Genomic DNA, 16,454 nt, shown 5'->3' on the forward strand with positions numbered 1-16,454 from the left:
CTATTCTCATTCATGCCACCTTAAGATGTTTACTTTTTCATTACAGCACCAGTACAATGATGATCTCAGTTAGTTGTCCGAAGTGTGCTCTAAGGATAGATTTTGTTTGGTTTGCATAGTCTTTTATATCTGGATTAATCAAACAGATCATTCACTGTGGGTACTAATGCATTGCAAACGGTGGGCTCCGTACGCTGAGCACGTGTGCTTTGTTTTGCAACGTGATGACGTCATGCGTAGATTATAGGAAGTCATTTGAAGTAAACACAACACGGATACATCCTGCACATGTAGGCTACACCACGATTTAAAAAGTAAGTCTTCTCTACGAGAAGGTGGAATTATTTACACACATAACTGGAGACGAGTTGGCTTGAAGGTAAAGGAAACGCAGCAGCCTCGCAATAAATACGTGAAACGGCAGGAAGCGAACCTTTAGCATCCAGGTCTACTCTCACTGAACCCTGAACTGAATCGCTGTGCAAGCTGTCACGTGGTGTTTATCGTCTTGCAGTGACGTTAATTAAACAGATGTTGCGAACACGTGACATTAACGTGGCGGTCCAAATAAACTGGCATACTTTTTAGCATTTTGCTAAGTTACGTTTAAAGTCACCAATGAATTGAGTCTGTCTCTCTGTTTCTTCTCTGCAGGGATGGGTGTGAAAGGTCTTCAGTACTTTATGGACAGTTGCTGCCCAGAAGCCTGTGTGACTGTGTATCTGAGAGAAATGGCCAGACAACAAGTTGCCAAAAGCCAGCGAGGCTGCAGCAGCACAGCTGACACTACCAGTTGAGTTCAGTGTGCACGAGTGTGACAGTGTGGGGAGCAGCAGTGAGTTATTAGCAGGGGCGTTTCTATGATTGAAAGACGGGGGGCCTTAGCCCCAAGGGGAGTGGCATGTTTGAGGCAATTGTTTTTGGGGCCCATTTGAGGCCATGGATATCCATTGTTTCAGACAGTTCATAGATTGCTTCAATCAGAAGAGTGTGATTTTGCTCTGTAGTTTTGCTTGCATTCAGTATATGACAACACAAGAGACAGCATTTCAGGATCATAGTGAAATTTGACAACACAAATATGAACTTTTCTCAAATAAAGAGAGAAATAATTTTCCTGCTTGTAAAGGAAAGACGGATAAACTAGCTTTCATATCCGCGTCACTCCCAAATCCTAATTCTTAAAGGGACCGCACACAATGGATGGAGAATGGACCTGACTGTCAACTTGATATCGTTAAGTATGATGATGGCCATTGGATTGTAATTTGAAGGGTGAGAAAACATACAAACCAGAACGCACGCACATATGTAGCATGTTAGAGTTATAAATAAATTGTCCATGTGAGAAACAATAGTTTAATTTAATGACATCACCAAAAAAAAAAATTATTTGGGGGGGCTGAAGAACATTTTAGGGGGGCTTCAGCCCCACTAAAATAGGCCTAACGACGCCCCTGGATATTAGTATATAAAATACAACAACAATCTCACGCTTATACAGTATGATTAATTGTGCTGCTTCTTAAAACCAATGCAAGTATGTCTACTACTTGTCCAGTGTGCATTGTTTGATATTCAGTGAGAAGACACATGCATCTGTCTTGTCTGGGTGATGAGCCAAAAACTGTAACTGAATTCTAATTTCCCAAAAGGAGTTAACATTTCAGTTTGGGCTAGTTTCATATTTATAGCACACTATTAGTGAAAGCATTCATGTGTTACTCCAGTATTTCTAATTACAATAACTGCTGTTCACAATGACATACATCGACTTAGATTCAGTGATGCTCGTAGTTTAAAAGTTAAGAGTCGTGCAAACAGGAATACAGTCAAAGTGAAATCAGGGACTGAGACAGCCGAGCCTAGCAGTCCGAATGACTGGCTTTGATAATCTTGATAATCTTTGTAAGCTTGGTAAACTAAAAGATTTAAAAAACAGTACACTTGATTGTTGGGGATGTGTCTTTTCTCAGAGTATGTTAGCATACAGGCCTGCTCTCTGTTACATTTGTGTTTTCACTCTCATTTAGGCCCCACACTCGTTGTGGATGGTATGGCCTGCTTGCGTCACTGGTACTCCTGTAAGGACTGGGTGTGTGGGGGGCAGTGGAGGGAGTACATGGATGTGCTGAAGCGCTGGGTGGAGGCCTTCACATCAGCAGGCATCAGACTGGTCTTCTTCTTCGATGGAGTGGTGGAAGAGCAGAAGAGACAAGTGTGGGTGAGGAAAGAAAGAAACTGACTGTGAACTTGTTGCGTTCAAATATATTGAACTTGAATATGTTGAAAGTCAAATTGTCTGATATCACCCGCACCTGCGGCAAATGCAGGTACTGATGTACTGGCCGTGCCCTCATATACATAAATGATGGAGAGACATCTACTCCATCCAACATCTTAAAGCAGAATCTAGATCCGAACCCTCTGGGAGCTCTGTTTGATATTACTGAAGGAGACAATCTTCATCTGACATCTGATGAGCTCTGCATGGTGGCCTTTGTCTCACTCTTGGCCAGATGCACAGTTTTGCTCAAATTGAAGAATGCTACCTCGCCCACGCAGTCAGCGGCTCAGAGAAGAAACTCACGGACCCTTTTTAATATACTTTCACAACACCCAAACATCACAACATCATTCTAACTCTACCCGTGACATGAACAATAAGTCCTGACTTCATGGCAATAGCTACAAGTTTAGTTTTTAAATTTCTTTGTTGACATTGTCCCTTTATACTTATTCCAGATAATCCAGCTGGAGGTTATTATTGTAATTTTTGTTTTTTTTATGTGATGTCACATTGGTATATATTGTATAACAATGTGGAATATATTTCACCCACCCTGGGTATTGTTGTTTAAATAAATCAATCCACTACTTTCTTTAGTTTTAGAGTTTAGTGACAGATTATTTTGAGCATTAGATGTTTACAATGTCAAAGAATTGAGAAGACATCGACACGATATATTAAACGTCATTGACATTGAAATCTGAACTGGCAGAGCCTGGAGTTTACTCAACTGACCGAAGAGACACAATGAGGGGCAGAACATACCTTTAATATTTCTGGACTAACATATTTCTCAAAGGCAGAGGGAAGTGCAGAGATGCCACCTCGCTGAAAAGCTTCCTGTCCAGGCAGCAAGTAAGAGCGAACCCCCCTCTTCAATAGCTCTCTGTGAGGAGCTGACAGGTTCAGAGACTGAGGAATGAGCTCAGTTTCTTTTTCCTCGCCTCCCCACAAGGAGCTCACAAGGTGGGCTACAGCGAGCACCTTCTGCCCCTGAGGAGCACCAGAGCGTGATGTGGGATTGTTTGTCCTGGGAAACAATAATCATCTACACTTTAACTCAGTTTACTCACAGTGGAATGCCTAATCACGATTAGTCTGCCTTGGAAAATAATTTCATGGAACATGTTTCTAAATATTATGAAGGGGTGCATTCAGTACACATTATAATTTTCTTATAATGTAGTCAACGACAGAGGTGTGATTTATCTAGAAAAGGACACGAGTGTAAATTCCTCATACATTTCAACAAATATTAAGAACAAACCCCAGATACCTGTATGTTGTCATGGCGTTGTTCCTGATGTGCTGCATCTGCTCCTCTGACACCACATCGTTACCTAAGAGACAGGCCAGCAGTGGTAGCTGGGTAACGGTCAATCCGATGGTTCGGCAGAGCCTCCGTCGGTCGTACATGACAGTGGTGAGGCTGTCTATCCTGCAGCTCTGCCACAGACAAGTAGGGGGCACTTTAAAATATAAAACCACATGTCACTGTCTGATCAATTACATCAATTCATCTATTAATGAGCATTTTAACTGACCAGTAGGTAGTGTAGTGTAAGTCTTTCTACAGGAATTTAAGTTTTGTTTTTGTCAATCTAACGAAGTGCCAAAGTGAAAACATTTTAACAAACCTGTCGTATATGATGAAGTCTGAGTCCTGACCCAGAATGCCCATACAGCCATGCTGACGAGCATAGCTGGCAATCTCATAGTCAGCCTCCTGCACTGAGCAAAACACCTCCTGACCCAATGACCTGTAAACAACAACAACATCTGCAATAAGAAAACAATATCAAACAGAGACAATAATTGCACCATAAACAGAAAAACAAGAACTACCACTGGATATCAGTTCAAACCCCATCCAATGATTTATAGTCTGTAATATACATTATTGGCTTTATTATCACAGCGTATACATTATGTACAAGAGGGCTACTGCGTTGTTTTGTAAATGCTGACCTGAGAGCAAAGCATGTGAATGTTGCCAGACCAGAAGGCAGACAAAAGAGCTCTCTACCGGGCTGCTCTCCATATGCCTCCATGTGACGAAACAGCTTAGAAATCTCCCCGTTCACTCTGCGTCTCCTCTTCACCTGTGGACAGGAGAGGATGTTGTATCGCTGTAGCCCACCTTGTGAGCTCCTTGTGGGGAGGCGAGGAAAAAGAAACTGAGCTCATTCCTCAGTCTCTGAACCTGTCAGCTCCTCACAGAGAGCTATTGAAGAGGGGGGTTCGCTCTTACTTGCTGCCTGGACAGGAAGCTTTTCAGCGAGGTGGCATCTCTGCACTTCCCTCTGCCTTTGAGAAATATGTTAGTCCAGAAATATTAAAGGTATGTTCTGCCCCTCATTGTGTCTCTTCTGTTTTGAGAGTACCAAATGTCACATTGACTTGCGATGCCTTACTTTGTGATCTTCCCCAGGCCTGCAGAGAGAAGCATGTAGCCACAGAGGGTTTCATGGTTTACAGTGTTGTGTGTCAGGGAGTTATTGAATGTAGCAACACTCTGGAGGACGAGGAGAACACTGAGTTGCTGCCTCAGGCCCTCGTCTACAAGCCCTGCAGACAGCGCATCTATGGGCTGCTGCTGCTGCACGGCCGTGACGGTAGGACAGTGAACTTACTGGATGTCATAAACACACAGACACGCACACGCACTCTGGCAACAACATGCACATTGCCAGAAAACCAAATATCTAAGTATAAAGTCACCAACAGACAAATGCACATCTGAAGGTAGACACCCACAAATGTACAGAGGAGAGTAGTAGTTAAGAGGAGTAGTTTAAAAATAAAGAAAGCTCTTTTGTCTTCGCCATACAATGGTGCAAAGTCAGGCCAAGTCTGACCATGACTTTGCTTTGCTTGTTTTCAGGCAGCAGCGTCGACCTTCCAGCAGTCAGGGAATGGTTTGTCTATCCTGGAAACCCTCTGAAGGAACCTGACATGGTCCACCCTGTCCCAATCTGCCTCCCATGTACTGTACCTGCTCGTTTCCTCATTTGCTGTTCTCTGTATTTATTGGCAGCTGTTTACAGACAAAAACTGATTTGAATCTAGTTATGCCAGCTGATGTTAATTTGGAGAATTAGGAGATGAGGTTTGCTTTAAAGTATGGATGATGTTAGTCTATGCTTTAAGTTTACAAAGCTTCTAATAAGCAACAGAACAACAACAAAGGGGTCATTTGGTCGAAGAGCAAGTTGCAATGTTTCCTATGAATTATGTTTGTCCATCAGGATGACATGAAAAGTTGCTTCTGGTTATGTTTGAAAGCTTGAAGAGAAAGTCCCACGGTAATGTTTCTCTGTCTGAATGTGTAGGTGATCAGCCCAGTCTGGACTTGTTATGGTTCGGCACTGGTCCTGAAGTTTCTACACTACGCTTGATGTCCTTCCTTTCAATCTTCGATTGCCAGGAGTTCTCCGACTTGTCTGGAGGCATTGAAGAGTCTCTCCTGGCTGCCCTCTGCCTGGTCACGTACATAGTCCTCCAGGTAGTGTCAACTCTTTCTCGTTTCTTTGATAGGTTTCAGTGGATGATGAAAAGAAATTCAAGAAAGGTCGTTAGCCAATGCTGAGGAGAGTATTTATTGAGCAAAAATCTAATTAATTTATCAGGAAAAGGTGGAAACACTTTGCCTAACTACATAAAACCCTCTGGGAAAGATAAACTGAAAACCCCAATCAAAGACTTGAGACTCTCATATCTCATGAGTCATTGAAAGGTATTTATAAAATAGAAACAACAACAACAAATAGAAAATAGTATTTACTTGAGTGATAAATAATTTGTTCTTCTAATTAAAATGACACGTAAGTGAATGTTTTTGATGCTATACTAGTTTTTATTCCACTACAACCGTCTCTTGAGTCATGTTGGGTGTTCCAGGTGCAGAACACATGAAGCATCATTAGTGATGGGTACTTCACTGTGATTGATGCCACTGTTTTGGTTTTCACTGGTCTGGCGGCATGTTTGGCTTTTGCATTCAATGAATAGGTTAAGCTGTTACTGTAAATGAAGCAGTCGGGCACAATAGCATCAGTTTGTATTGAGGCATATAAGTCATCTTTTGATGTAGGATTTACTACTATAACATATAGACAACAATTATTCTGCTCTTTTGTCAACTTGTGATTTGAAGTTAAACATCACTTGTTGGCGGTTTGTTGTGTGTTGTTTTGTCTTGGCTTAATGGTGACCACTATCACCCACTGAGTGCCCAGTTCAGCCACAGACACTGGTCTTTGTAACTCCAGCTCTTACGTCAACAGCTGCTCTGATAACCACCCAGAGGCTTTGAATATCTTAAGAGCCATTTCTTAATTCACCTTGCTACAATTGTGTCCTTATTTTGGTTGTAAATATTAAACTGTAAACATGTGTGCTGTTTGTAATCCTGTTCTAATGCCTTGTTTTTTAACTCTTCCAACAGAGTGATCACTTTTCAAAGTAAACCGGAGGAGTAGTAAAAAGCAGAGATTTGTGATTTTGGTTTGCACATTCTGCATTGACGTCATCTTATTGAGCTTTAACACAACAGAGATTACAGGATCACATCACCTGGATAAAGGTGCATGCGTCATTTCGCAGAAGCTAAACAAACATTAACTCTGCAGATTAATTGATCACCTCTGTAACAAACAGGTCTGACACAAGAGATTTCACTTGCTTTGCATTTTTCAAAACAATGCTTCAATTTAAACATCTTTGTGTCGCAATGTATAAAATGCGTTCGTTAAAGTTCTCCCATAAAATTGTCGGACTCACGACAGTAAAAAAACAACAACAAATCAAATTCAATTTTTCATTTCCAAACTTGTATTCTTCAGCCCCAACCAAAGCGGACTCAAGTGACATCACTTGAGGCTTTACGCAGCCCGTTCTGGAGCCACCAAAAGCTTTATACAACAGAAAAACAAGAAGGGTTGCCATAGTCAGACATACGATCGGTGAAGTTTGAACAAACATTAACCCTACACCTTTGTAAGTTAGACCAACCGTTACAATATCATTTTACCGAGCACCACTCTGTTCAGTTTAGACTCAAAGGATCTCGACTTTGGGGATAACAAACAGATCATTTAAATGGATGACGGACCAACAGATGGACAGAAGAGCAGCTTGTTAGACGGCCCGTTAGACGAGTAGTCGGGCTGACAGACAACAGTAGCTGTTGTTGTCTGATCACGGCTGCGCTCACATTCCCTCGTCACTCTTCAGTTTAAATTGCTTCAGGGTTTGTTTGTTTTGTACACACAGCTGGGCAGCCTTGTTTCTGCTTTCAGCATTTTTCCTTTCTCTGTTGAATTGTTGTACAGAGAGCAGACCAAACAAACGGACCCACACAAAAGACAAACTGGGATGTGATTGAGTTGACTAACTATATATTGTCCACTGTGTGTGTGTTTGTATGTTTTCAGGTACAAACTGCTTCTCAAGAAGACGTGGATGCTTACCTGAGTCAGGCTGTGTGTCTGAGACTAAAATCCCCTGATGAGCTTCAACAGATCAAGGTCAGTGAACACAAACGCACGCATAATGTGTAAATGGTCCACTGTTTTTGAAAAGGAACAGATCCAATGCACCCCAACGTTGTTGACGTTCCTGCTGCAAGAAGACAATGTCTCCTCCAGTTTACAGTCAACAAACAAAAAAACCAAAACAATTATGGCTGAACTGCAGTGTGGTTGTATTGGAAATGGTCATTTTTGTACTATAGATTTAAAAAAAATCTGGATTCTTAATTTATGTTCTTGTATGTTTTTACAGACACAACCTGAAATCTGATGGTTTGAGATGATATCACTGTCACATGTGAAGCAGCTGTAGTTCAAGTTGCCCTTGTTATAGCTAGTGATCAAATTATGAGAAATCTGTGTTAACTAGAGCCAAATCCGACTCACAGCTTCACTGTGATCACATTGTTACGTCGCAGCGTTGTAAATTATGAAATTCCGATGATGTATTAAAGTACATGCAGGACATGAACCTCTGACCTGAGCAGCCGTTCTGATGCCCAGCGATGAAGAAACACTGATCAGAATGAACGCTTACACAGAAACTGACAGAAGATTTATTTTAAATAAATGTCACAATCATTTCAGTTATTGTAACAACACAATTAATTTGAAGACGTCACTTTGGGCTTCAGAAACTTGTAATGGGCTTTTTCACAATGTTTACTAAGTGGTCGTAAACAATAATCGATAGATTGATTGATAGATAGATAATGCCAAGACTCAATAGTTTGCAGTCTTAATCTAGACAGACGTGTCAATAACATCAGCGAGGCAGCATTGTTACTTCTCCTCACGGTCTGCAGTGAGCTCAGTGGATCTGACTCATGAGCTCTCACAGATTCAAGAGTCAGCTGTGCTTTTCCATTCTCTGGGAAAGCGGTTGCGCTGTTTGCTGCCTTGTTGTAGCCCCATTTATTTTTACTGCTTAATTACCATACTTATGTCAAGTAATTTGTATTTTTGCTGCCTGTCTGTTTCCTACACAATAATTAGGGCTGGGCGTTGATTTGAGTATGCTGTCTGGGAGAAGTTCAAGGCTGCAGCAGGGGGGTTAACTGAGTGACTAGTATGGATTAACTACACACACACACACACACACACACAGATATCATATAATGCATGAATATACGGACATGAACAGTAATTTATTTAAATATTAGATTCTGTATGCATGCGTGTGTGTGCAGAGCACTGTACCAATTGAAAACCTCTTTATTTTTTCAAAACACGAAAAATTTACAATTTGAATTGTGTTCAGCTGACTGAAAATGACTCATACCATATGTGTGTGTGTTTAGGGGAAAGGGGTTACGGGTAGGTTTTGAGATGCGTGTGTGTGTGTGTGTGTGTGTGTGTGTGTGTGTGTGTGTGTGTGTGTGTGTGTGTGTGTGTGTGTGTGTGTGTGTGTGTGAGACAGAGAGTGTGCTGGCGACAGTCGCCTGTCTGTCCTGGCTGACGCTCACCACATGGAGCTATTTACACCAAGCACACTCCGCCCGCTGGACACACACACACTCACACATGTTTCTGTCTTTGTCTCTCTCACTTTGAGTGTTCTCATGTTCCTCTACTTAACGCTCTCGACCACTTTCTCTTTTTTCTGTCTCTCTTCACGTTGCATTTTATCTCTTTTATTCTCTCCCTCTCTTTTTGTGTCGGTGTGTTTGTGTGCGCCTTCAAGCTTTTGGTTCATTGTTTTCAGAAGGTGAAGCTGTATTTGACTGGAAGCAGGTGGCAGGCAGGGCTGTGTGTGTGTGTGTGTGTGTGTGTGTGTGTGTGTGTGTGTGTGTGTGTACACACGTAATCACTGTTATCAGTGCTATCTACCAGAGGACAGGTGAGAGCAAAAAGAACACACACACATACACGCACACACTGAGAACATCTGCCTGGTGTTGTCACAGTTAGCTTGCTCTCCACTTCTTCTTCATCACCCTCGTCTTCTTTTTCTTTGTTGTCCTACTCCAGTTTCTTCTTTCTTCCCGCTCTTTCTCTTTTTTATGGTCTTTGTCAAAAAACAACATAATCATCCTGTTTTCACTTTAGTGGGTCAACTGAAACTATCCTAACTGAATCCAAAAATCCTCGCACCAGCATTTATTTTGCCGAAACATAAAATATCTGAGGAGAATATTGTGTCTAGTGGTGTACTGGCCGTCTGGCATTCACATTTCTCCCTCTGGCCTCATCAGTCAACCTTGCAAGAATTCATAGTGTCAATCATCAAATCATTTACTAAGGAAAGTCTACGGCCTCATTTAAATCCCACCTGAATCTTACTTTCATATAAGTGTGAGATGCTGTTGCAGTGAACAAATCTATGCAAAGAAGTTTCACAGTGAAATGTGGAAACCAGATCACTTTCCCCTAGCTAGCGAGTGACAGTGAAGTGGGTGGTCTGAGTCGTATATCATTGTGTGATTTATGTGTTAGGCTTGAGCAGATGAGGTTGTGCAAATTGGGGTTCAATTCATCAATTAGTTTAGCAGCTGGGAGTAAAATTGTAAGAAATTTGTTTCGGTGGTGACACTAAGCATATTGGAGAAACAGATGGCTCTTTAAGGCGAGCACTGTTTAAATGATGCTCTCTCTACGTATGGTGGAGTGATCGTCTGTGTGGTCAGTGGTGAAACTTCACCTGTGTGTTGAAGTCGGGTATGACCTGCTGGCAGCTCAAAAGAGAGTCACGGCCACTGCAGTGGTGTTTGTCTCATCTTTAAAGTAGAGATACTCCAAAGTATCGAGCCTCGTGATGAAGATGTACTTCCAACCAAAGATGAAGCCAAACTTCTTTCCCTCCTCTATTCTCAGCTGCCTGTCCTGTCCAGTCGTGCGGTGCAGCTGGGATCTCTCTACGTCCGAGGACTGAGCAACCTGCTGGGTGCGAACTGTGCCAGCGGCTGCCCGCTGCCCATCGCTGCCCTTATGCCTTGGCACAGCTTCGATGGACGGCTATTCCACTCAAAGTACCTGCTGGCACATAGCGGCACAGAGAAGACTGTGTTGCTGGACAGCGATGTGAGTGGAGACAGAAAAACAAAAAGGGGAATGTGTGTGTGTGTTTGTGTGTTGTTTGTGGTATGATTTTGAGGAAAGAAAAAAAGTTGTCTTCTGTTGCAACTGCTTGTATGATTTTCTGTATTATTTTTTGCCATGAACAGAATGATTGAGACAAGAGTGACCAAAGTGTGTTATCGTTTGCCTTACTCTCCAGACGTCCTGTTTGTCTCTGTTTCTTCGCCTGAGAGAGAAACTTACAGAAACCTGCAGGAAGCGAGGCAGAGTCCTGCAGTCCAGACCCTATGCACCAGAACAAGGTCACAGAATCACACCAGGACCCAGACACAGAGAAAGACACGCAGGTGAGACGTAATTCTGACTGACATGTCTTTACCTACAACTTCAGCCAACTGCCTTTCACAGATTGATTTCAGTGTAAGTGAACACTTTCTTTTCACTTGTGACCGGTAGGCATTGGACAATATGTAACTTTCATGTCACCATTATCCTGTTTAAAATAATTGTGATTCACAATATTATCCAGATAATGATCAAAATAGGCATAGAACTCTGAAAATTGCACTAGAACATACCGGAACAACTTAACCTTACATTTAGTTGGGGAATTCTTTTTGTAGTGGATCACAGATATTTGAACTGAAATGAGCATGTTCTGTTGTTTTGATTAATGTTCGTGTTTTAAAATGGATTTAGTGGCTGCCATTGTTTTCTCCTTCTTTCCTCTGACTCAACTCTGTCGGTGAATGTTGGTTCTGTGTTGTTTCGTGTAACATAATTATGTTGCTATTTTGACCAGAACCAGAGATTTCGGTATTGTGACCATCATGGTTAAATAAAGGTCAGAGAGAGAAAAACGTTTTGACCTGAATTAAGAAATGTTATGGTGTTTCTAGGGCGCCCTGGTGGCCTGGTGGTTAAGATGCATACCATATAACCACAAGGCCTTGGTGCAAATCTGGCTGGGGGCCGTTGTGGCATCACATCCCTCTTTGTCTTCCTGTGTTTCCTTTTCTTATTGTAAAGTTTACAATGAATAAGAAAAAATGCCCCCCAAAACATTATACAAGTGATGTTTTGATGGCTGTATTATTTGTCTTTATGTCTAATCGCTGTACAGAGACGTAAAAGGGCCTCCAGTGATCCGTGCGGTAGAAACACACAGTGGCTCACATGAAAAACTGATGAAAATACTCCTGGAGCCAAACAGAGTAGCAGCATTTTAATCTGACAGTTCATCTGTGGTTGTAGTTCTCTGGTGCCCCTCACCGAACCACATTACCCAGAGGGCCTCGCTGTAACGAGCTCCATGTGTGCTGCAACCTGAATGCATACCAGCGTGAGCACGTACACACACACATACACGTGCACGCTTGGATCCGAGACTTTGCCTAGTCAGTGCACCAGTAATAGTAGGTTTCTGTTTATAGGCTGCGAGAGCTCTATTTTAAGACACACAACAAGGCTGACTGATTACAGACCTCGCTCTCATGTCTCTCCCCTTCCCCTCAGTCGTTCCCCTCTGTCTAACTCATCATCCTTTTATTTTTCTTTTACTGTTTTCTTCATCCTCTCTTTTCCCCATTGCTCACTGTTGTTCTCTTTGTGGTGCTGCATTCAGAGCCTTAACATTCTCCAGACGCCTTTCCATCTAATTATACACAGATTTTCAAACACATTCACCCTCATAAACGCCTACAACTGGAATTGTGATAAGGCCTTTACACACCAGGGGCGTGACGACGTGAAACAACATGAAAATTTCGAAATACTTGTCATCTATGCTATTCATAACGGCAGCAATGCAAATTCGTGACAGCACAAGGATCAACTACTGGTAGTCTAAGCTATTGTGAGCTATTTCATAGAGTTTTGTTTTAGCGAAATGCTCTGAATGAATTTGATGTCCCTCTGGTAAACAGTTACGCAGTGTATATGTCTAGGGCTTTGATAGTGAAAGGTAAGAACTGAAGGAGTGGATCCAGTATGCGCTGCCTTTGTCAAGATTGAAACGAGTAATAAAGTCTGCTGTCTTGGTTCGGACCACGGAGCCTCTGTGATGTTGTACAATGTAGTGTACGCACATTGGTTGATTGATTGGTTGATGCCTCTTTTTTTTGCCACGTAAGATTTGTGTTCTGTGTGAAAGAACAAAACAGCAGTTCGAAAAGATCAATTGACATGTAAATTAATCGCATGAAGAAAAACCCCGCCCCCGGTGTGTAAAGGCCTTGAATGTGGCCTGTCAGTATATGATGCTCTCAGACTTTAGGTCAAGTTGAGCTTCCTGTTGGTTCAGGACTCGTCCTGCTCAGTGTTCAATCTCAGAAGACGACTCAGCAGAAGCTTATGAAACGTGAACCCATAGTTTCTGAGTGTGACTAAGCCTTTAGTAAACCTTGAGCGACCGTCTCTCTGCGTGCCATGTTGGTCCAGAGTCTCCCAGAATTGCGCCGAACTGTCTGCGTTTTGCCCAAGTCAACCCTCGTTGGTCTCCTGAAGATGTTTCTGGTTTTACAGATGGAAGGCTATACACTCTTTCTACCTCGGTGTTTCATTTCTGCCAGACGCAGACACCAATCATTACTGTGGGGATATAGAGTGTGTGTGTGTGTGTGTTTGAGAGAGAGACAGAGAGTTTGTGTGTGCGTGAGAGTAGTGGTGGCGCTATGTGGTATCGTTGAGGGCCCGGTTTGGTTTTTGTTTGGAATCAGGCCTGATGTTTAGTCTCCTCAGCAAATATCTCCTCTGCCCGCCTGCCCTTGCAATTACACTCCAACAGTGGATCCAGTTTAGCTGCTCTCCCACGTCTCTTCAGTTTATTTCAGATTGATTCCCATACGTAGACTATATTTTACTTTAGAGCAGTGTCGTCTCCTCCACTCTGTCCTCTGATGGTTTTGATTTTCATTAACACACATTTAACTCTCCGCTGACAAAGAAAGAACACATTTATTCTCATACCTCTCTCTAATCTTATTTATCGCACCGTTTTGGTTTTGGTCTGAATCTCAATCTGAGGAACTGAAACTTTTCCAAAAGACAAGTCAACCACGGAAACAGTTTTGGTGTTTGTGGCCTGACTGACTGACTTTCATGGTTTCTTTTTGTCTGTACTTTCACATTGAGTGAGTGGATTGAAAGAAGCATGGCGGCTGATTTGTCCTAGCTGGCTACGGCTCCCTTTTGTCAACGTCTAAAGTTGGACTTGGTGCTTTATTTCAAGCATTTTGTCATTAAAATCTGCCACATCTGTCAAAGCTCCTGAAGTGAAAAGCATCTCACAGGCTTTTCTGAATGTGAGGGCAGATTTTAATGGGAGCTAAACAGGAGTAGGGACACATTTAGCTTTTTCTGTCTGTTAATTGATTTTGTAACCAAAAGTAGAGCAACAGACCATAAACACAAACATATGTTTCATCTTAGTTTTTTTTATTTGTTAGATGACAGTTGACAAGGAGATCTGTAAGCGTTCAGCTTTGTGGAACTTTTTCTTTTCTGAATAATTCGACTTTCAGCACTGGCAGCGTTTGTCAGACGTGATGAGTGTGTGTGTCCTCTGTGATATGGCCATGGGTTGTTTTTTTGGCTGTTCTGTGGGTAACCTTGAAATAATTGTGGACAGACTTTAAAGGCAAACTGTGTGTGTGTGTGTGTGTGTGTGTGTGTGTGTGTGTGTGTGTGTGTGTGTGTGTGTGTGTGTGTGTGTGTGTGTGTGTGTGTGTGTGTGTGTGTGTGTGTGCGCGCGTGCGTGCGTGCGTGCGTGCGTGCGTGTAACCAAAGCTTGCACACTCTAGACTTCTGCCTTATGGAATTGAAAATGAACAGAGAGAGAGAGAGATGGGAGGGGAAAAAACAATAGTTTTTTCACATAGTGGGTCATTTATTCCAGATTTACTAAGATTGTTGAATTCATCAAAGTCAACCTTAACTCATCACTTACCCGTTCCATTAGTCCAGCCTGTTAAAATGATAAAGGCTATAATATGGGATAATAATTCAGCAGAAAACTAAAATATATTGTTTTGATTTTCCACAACTTAACTGTTTTAATTCGCTCTCTCTGCTCTCATCGGCATCGGTTTCGGTTGCAGCAGAAAACACCGGTGTACACAAGATCGCACTTCAAACAAGACAGTACGCGACAATACAGAAACTTTGTCGGAGCGTAGTGTGTTCATGTAGGACTTAATCAGTTTTACTGTCCTTTTAAACATGACATTTCTCACTTTCAGGTGGCAGTGAGAACTGGAGGAAAAGAGGAGAAACAACAGGAGGCCATCGACATGGAGGAGGATGGAGGGAGAGAGGGGAGGCAAGTGGAGCCCCGAGTGAAAATGACAGCAGTGAGAGACTGTGGCAGAGAGGAGACCATTTCAACCCTCACTCTCGCTCTTACGGCCATGATGGAGGAGCCCAGAACACGAGGCGTCCTCAAATGCAGTCCAGAGGTCGATCGTACCACAACAGAGGGAGATACAGGCCGGCTCAGAGGTAACATCGGTGTGGAACTAGATGTTCCTCCTCTTTTTTAATGTTTCGTCTGTTCTTATCTCCTCTATAATGTCACATTTCATCCCCTCCCCTCCTCTCAGATGGTCGCAGCCTCCTGCACCAGGAACATAACTCAACCCCGAATAGAGAGGAGAGAAGAGGAGGATTATAGGGGAGGATTTGAGGAGTTAAGAGGATGGGAGAGATGTGATGAAAGGAGTGAAGGAATCAAATGTCTCTGAACAAACTGGTTAGTGAATTACCCGTCAGGAATGTTTGTCTAAAGGATGCAGTAAGTAGAGAAATGGGGATTAAGAGAAGGCGGGATGAAGAGATTAGGAATCGTCATTTAATTTGCCATTTTGACCTTAATTTGTCTTTTTCTGTGCATCTCAAAATAATCCGGTAGACATACTTTAATAAGCAAATCATTTTAAAGCCTCAACTTTATATCAGGGCAACTTACCTGTTTTAATGTGACGAAGAATGTACAGTTCACATCAGCACTCACCAAACAAACACAGAAATGAGCTACTTCAAATATGCGCTGAAGTAGATCAATGGTTAATCCCAGAGCCTGTTTCACCTCTTATCTTTGACAATAAAAGAACAGAGATCTTAAAAGCTGTGTGTGTCCAGTGGTATAATCCTTTTAAAGGCATGGTTTTAACTAGAGAAACAGTAATCAAAGTATCAAGTATCAGCTAAAATAGGCCGTCCGTGCCGGAGATTTATACACCTCTGTAAGGTGATGCCAAGAGCCGTTTGTGACACGTCAAAAACAAAGTGAGGCAACTTGAGTGTTGGGATCAAATTATGTGCGTGCGTGTGTGTGTGTGTGCATGTTTGTTGGGTTGATGATGAATGTATAGCCTTTACAGCAAGGCTGACAGATTGTCTTCCTGTAGCAGTGAATGTCATAAAATTTACCAGAGAGGAAAAGGATGCAGAGAAAGTTCCACAGCCTGAGTGCTCTCATTTCTGTGTGTGTGTGTGTGTGTGTGTGTGTGTGTGTGTGTGTGTGTGTGTGTGTGTGTGTGTGCGTGTGCGTGTGCGTGTGTGTGTGTGGGGTTGGGTGGGTGGGTGGGTGGGTGTGTGTGTGTGTGTATAAGCGGTAA

At 42.4% G+C, this 16,454-nt stretch overlaps 1 protein-coding gene across 1 annotated transcript; it reads left to right on the forward strand.

The window, feature by feature from the left end:
• Positions 1-656: 656 nt before the first annotated feature.
• On the forward strand, positions 657-15,865 carry fam120b (family with sequence similarity 120 member B; the record flags this gene model as incomplete). Its single annotated transcript, XM_079286133.1, is given in 12 exon segments — positions 657-792; positions 2,034-2,239; positions 2,242-2,333; positions 4,403-4,631; positions 4,722-4,905; positions 5,175-5,276; positions 5,623-5,795; positions 7,726-7,818; positions 10,636-10,842; positions 11,039-11,186; positions 15,078-15,336; positions 15,438-15,865. Coding segments are annotated over 12 exon segments (1,860 nt in total). The 3' UTR covers positions 15,469-15,865.
• Positions 15,866-16,454: the final 589 nt, after the last annotated feature.

The sequence above is a fragment of the Melanostigma gelatinosum genome (assembly GCF_949748355.1).
Source record: "Melanostigma gelatinosum genome assembly, chromosome: 2".
NCBI classification, from domain to species: Eukaryota; Metazoa; Chordata; class Actinopteri; order Perciformes; family Zoarcidae; genus Melanostigma; species Melanostigma gelatinosum.